The 5655-nt window shown below is 41.9% G+C and overlaps 1 protein-coding gene across 3 annotated transcripts in view; it reads right to left on the minus strand.

The window, feature by feature from the left end:
* Positions 1–5655, minus strand: part of Arnt (aryl hydrocarbon receptor nuclear translocator) — a 71942-nt gene that overhangs the window by 5700 nt on the left and 60587 nt on the right. For all 3 annotated transcript variants that reach the window (XM_026784005.1, XM_013349866.2, XM_013349865.2), the window contains 5 exons: positions 2044–2154; positions 1782–1866; positions 1017–1140; positions 726–828; positions 222–369 (listed from right to left, as the gene is read on the minus strand). In XM_026784005.1, the coding sequence (XP_026639806.1) occupies positions 222–369; positions 726–828; positions 1017–1140; positions 1782–1866; positions 2044–2154 (571 nt within the window). The remainder of the gene's footprint in view (positions 1–221; positions 370–725; positions 829–1016; positions 1141–1781; positions 1867–2043; positions 2155–5655) is intronic.

Here is a 5655-nt window from a genome sequence, read left to right on the forward strand (position 1 = left end):
AGAGCTAGTTCCAGGACAGGCTCCAAAACCACAGAGAAACCCTGTCTCGAAAAACAAACAAACAAAAAAAAAATCTTTGGTATTGTAATCATGTGGTTGCTCTCAACAAACATGAACATTATAAGTAAGATCAAGAGAGGGATCGGAGAGGAGGTGTCTAAGACGACAATAATAAATTCACTTATAGGGAAAAAAGACCCCAACAAACAAAAACAACATACCTGGGCAGAGAAGCCTGGCCGGGTACTAGGGGTCCAAGTTGGAGCTGCTCCCTGGGTAGGGTTGGAGTGACGAGAAATCTGGGCCAACATCTGCCCTGCAGAAGATGACGGCTGGACAATGGTTACAGGAGGGCTCAGACCACTATTCCTAGGAACAAACAGAGACAGGTAAAAGATTAAAAGGTGACCCTATCAAGGAAGCTATGAAACAAAGGACAACCAAATTCTATCCCTAGATCCCTCTGATTCCCTTGGAGTTAAGGAAAACCTGATAAAACCATGAAGAAAGACTGACGGCACACACTGACCACACAGAGAGCCTACAAGGCAATAGGACAGGTGCAAGGAATAGGCGGAAAAAGCAGCTCCTTTGTCTCACCCTAGGTCCAGTGAGTTCTACTGCTTTGTCTGAAACGACCAGAGAAAGCAAGGGAAGAATGACATGCGGATTCACCAACTGAATCCTGCAGAGCCCTGTCAAGCAGCACACACATATGGGCTCACCTGAAGTTCTCTGCCGGCCGGGGGGTAGGAGGGAATGAGCTGCCCTGGGAGAATAGCTGTTGGGTGGCAGGGGCAGTGCTGGAGGAGATGCCTTTACTCTGATCTGTGGACCAAAAGGAGTTGGGGGAGGGCCATCAAGGGGCTGTAGTATATAGTTTAATAAATTCCTATTTACTAAGAAGTACGTAACTTAGGTGGAAGTATGCTGGAAGACTACTGATTGGGCAGTAGCAGTCCCATCAGTGATGACAAAATCAGACTGTAAAAGGAATCTGCAGAAGAAAGCTGTACCTGCACTGATGTTGGGATAGATTTCTGAAAACCTTGGATCTCTGTCCTGGACAAAGAGACCATCTGACTTTTCAAGGGGCTTGCTGTGTTCTGCTCCTGTAGTTGCCACAGGCTGGACAGAAACCTAGGGAATAAAATAATGAAAACAATCAATAAATGGTTAATGTAGCAATCCAATAGCATTCAACTTCATATTCTCACTGATACTGGGAGTTTTTAGGATTTATTTTATTTTATTTTATTTTATTTTATTTTATTTTATTTTATTTTATTTTATTTTATTTTACTGAGACAGGGTTTCTCTGTAGCTTTGGAGTCTGGAACTTGCTCTATAGACCAGGCTGGCCTTGAACTCAAAGATAGGCCTGCCTCTGCCTCCTGAGTGCTAGGATTAAAGGTGTGCACCACCAGTGCCCGGCAATTTTTTTTAATCTTTTTTAATTATGCATGTTTGTATACACATACACACATGAATACAGTAACTCCTGAGGTCAGAGGCATCAGACCTGGAGCTAAAGTTACGGGTGGTTGTGAGTCACCTCACCCACTGTAGGTACTAAGAACTGAACTTGGGTCTTCTGCAAAAGTGGCTAACTCCCTTAACTGCTAAGACATCCTGCCAGCCTCGAGATACATTTTTAAAAAATGTTCACTTACCAAAAGCTACGGAGAAACCCACCCTGTCTCGAAAATCAAAAAAAAAAAAAAAAAAAAAAAATTCACTTTCCTCTTAAAAGAAAAAAAGACACACACACATACACACACCTGGGAATGGTTATAGCTGGCTAGCCCATCTCTTCCTGGTACCATATCCAATTCTGCTTGCTGCTGCTGCTGTTGCTGCTGCTGCCTGTCATGTCAAATGTCAGTGTGGGAAAGCAATAGGGAAAAAAGATTTTTGACAAAGAATTTGGAGAAAAGGCCTTTAAAAACATAAAACATATAAAGCAACACTAAAAATATGATTGCACATCACTATTTTCTGGCTACTGACTGCTCAAAACATAATTACTTCACCATTTCTTACCTGGATGCCAGCTGCCCTGTACCCATCTCTAGGGATAAACTGGTTGTCGGACCTAGCTGTGACCTCTGAATTGTGTTAGAAAGTGTAGGCCGTGGTTCCTGGCTAGTGTTCCTAAGAAAATAAAGTAGACAAGAACACAGAAAGGGGAAACAAGGAATGACTCATACAATAAATTCCACATACTGACCTGTAATGGGAGGCAACACTAACAGATCTTTACAAAGTGCAGTCCCATAGGTAGCCTATGACCTTGGTTTCATCAAAAAGACGTATGTTATGGACTACATGGTACTAACTGAAACATGTCTAAGAAACAAGGGTTTATCCTGTTTTTATTTGTTGTTGTTCTGAAACAGCTTCAGACAGCCCGGGCTAGGGTAAACTCACAAGTATGGTGACTTAGTTTCTGATCACCTGCCTCGACCTCCAAGGACAGAGATTACAAACATGCACCATCACATTCAGTTTATGAGGTGCTGGGGATCAAACTCAGGGTCACATGCATGCTAGACAGGCACTCTATCAACTGAGCTATAGTCCCACCCAGCAGATTTGTTTTCTAACTCCTTCAAGCTATTTGATACCTGGGTATTGTGAATATGTGTGTGCCCATATCCCGAGTTTTTAAAATTGTAAGTAAGAACTAAAATGAATGAATACATTAAAACAATTTGATCTTTTTGCTTTTTTAAGACAGAGTATCTCTATGAAACCCTGACTGTACTGGAACTTTCTAGGTCAGTGGTTCTCAATCTTCCTAATGTTAAGACCCTTTATTACAGTTCCTCATATTGTGGTGGCCTCAATCATAAAATTATTTTTGTTGCTACTTCATAATTGTAATTTTGCTACAGTTATAAGTTGTAATGTAAATATCCAATATGTAACCCCTATGAATGGGTCATTTGACCCCAGGGGTCATGACCCACAGGTTGAAAACCACTGTTCTAGGTAGACTAGGCTGGCCTCAAACTCACAGAGATCCGCCTGAGTACCACTATACCTTGTTAACAATCTGATCTTTAAAAAATAAGTTCAAGCCAGGCACGGTGGTGCTCAACTTTAATCCTAGCAGAGGCAGGGGGATTTCTATAAGTTTGAGGCCTATGTAGCATTCCTATGCTACACAAAACTTGCATAGGAATATTTACTCTTCATCCTGAATAGCCGAATAGTAGAAATAACCCAGTGTCCATCAACTGATAAAAGAGAATGGGCTCTCCATGTTTATTTAGTACATCACACCTGACAAAAAGCTATCTGGAACTGATACTCACTTGCAAAAGAAAAATTAATTTTCTCCAATGGAATCTCATTAGGTGTATTAACCACACTTCTCTTCAAAGTAGGATCCTTGTCTATGAGTGGCTGGCCAACATCAAGCGTACTCAGTGGTATTTTTGTAGACTTTTTGTCTCATATTGCTCTGCTTGGGCATTTTTTATTTGCCTTATTTGTTTTTTGATATACATTTTTATTTCTGCTTGTGTGGGGGTTGGTATGTGTGCGTGTGGGCACACGCATGCATTAAGAGAAAGGAAAGAGAGGGTATAGAGTTAGGTAGGTGGAGAGAACTAGGAGAGGGGGGAAGTGTGATCAGTTTATAGTGTATGCAACTTTAAAACAAAAAAATGCTATGTTCATAAAATGGATCATTAATTCACAGCACCAACAATATAATGAGGTACTAATAATATCACATGGTTGACCCAGGAAACAGTGAGACCACTCACAAAGGAACCATCTTGTGATTTACATATCTCTAAAATAAGCAGGTTTATAGAGATAGTGAATTAAGAGTTTAGAGGAAAGGGGAGAATGGGCGATTTTAGTGGGTAGGGATGAAAATGTTCTGAAAATAGATGGTTCTACGAGTTACATGACTATATAATAAACTGAAAACAGTTCCTGTGTCATGGGTGGGATATATGGCCTGTGCAATGTAGTTAAAGAAAATGTTTTAAAACCCTGAGAGCTAGGGGCTGGAGAGATGGCTCAGCTCAGTCGGTTGAGAGCACTTCCTGTTCTTGCAAAGGATCCAGGTTCAGTTCCCAGTTCTCATGTGGCTTCTCACAACTATCTCCAACTCTAGTTCCAAGGGATTTGATCCCCTTCTGACCTCTGAGGACATCAGACACATACGTAGTGCAGAAAGATACATGGAGGCAAAACACTCAAAACTGAAATCCTAGATCTCATGGGGCAGAAGAATAGAGATTGCTGTGAGTTCAAGTCCAGCCTGGTCTACTTAATGAGCTTCAGATCATTCAGGACTACATAGAGAAGAAGCCTTGTCTCAAAAAACCAAACAAAACCAGACAAGACCAACAACAACAAAAAGCAAGTTCAGAGAAAGGAACAAAAATTAATAAAATTGTGTGATGCGACCATGCTCTGCAACAAGACCTGACTCATGGATCAACTTTAATCCGTTGCCTGTTTTATATATGAAAATTCCAGGAGACAGCCATGTTATTTCTGTGTCTGTTTCACAACAGCAGAGCTGGGCAGCTGTAGTAAAGAACATATGGTCCAGACAAGGCTAAAGCATTTATCGTCCTGTCCTTCACAGAAAAGTCTGCCCAATTTTGTCCTAGATAAAAATCTTCCTAGACTAGAACACTGGTGGCTAAAACAAAATCATGGAGGCAAGTGGAGCACACCTTTAACTCCGGCATTCAGGGAGGGAGGTAGCTATCTGTGAATGGAAGGCCAGCCTGGCCGACAAGTCGAATTCCAGACCAACCAGGACTACACACCAAGACCCTGACTTAAAAACAAATACAAAGCCGGGCGGTGGTGGCGCACGCCTTTAATCCTAGCACTCGGGAGGCAGAGGCAGGCGGATCTCTGTGAGTTCGAGACGAGCCTGGTCTACAGAGCTAGTTCCAGGACAGGCTCCAAAGCCACAGAGAAACCCTGTCTCGAAAAAAAATAAAATAAAATAAAAAAAATAAAAAACCCTTCCAAAAAATCCTGAGGTAGGGAAACAGTTCAGTGGTACAGGAGTTTGCCTACTTTCTGCAAATCCCTTGGTTTGACCATGAGCAGCGCAATAAGTAAATTAACTAATAAAGGAAAATAAAATTATTACTAAAATAAAACCTAGAAAATGGAAATGAGAATCTTTCCATCTCAAGAACTAATCTTTAAATTTTATCTGCACCCTCTTAGAGAAAGAAAAGAAGCTCGCTGAGTAGACTCCGTCAGCAGCAGGTGTGGGCACCGTCCACAGCATGAACCACTGCTGCTTATTACAACTTCCTCTACCGTGAGGCAGTAGACGGTTTGGTGGGAAAAGCTGCTTGCTCCCAGGCTGACAACAGAGGTTCATGCTTGGGCCCCACTTGGTGAAAGGAGAGGACTGCTCCCACAAGCTGTCTTCTGATGTTCATACGTGTTCTATTCCATGCCCGAGTGATACACACCATTTACTAAATGGCTGTCAACAGCAAACAGAATCTACCTCACTTTCTGCCTCAACTATATCAAACTCTATAGAAAGCTGTTAAGTGAGGACTCTCAAACTAATGGTATTTCATAAATCAACATTGACGAGAAGGCCATAAGGTTAAGACTTGCTCTCTCCCACTCCCCACCCCACCCCACCCC

Source organism: Microtus ochrogaster, chromosome 21 (genome assembly GCF_000317375.1).
Source record: "Microtus ochrogaster isolate Prairie Vole_2 chromosome 21, MicOch1.0, whole genome shotgun sequence".
Taxonomy (NCBI): domain Eukaryota; kingdom Metazoa; phylum Chordata; class Mammalia; order Rodentia; family Cricetidae; genus Microtus; species Microtus ochrogaster.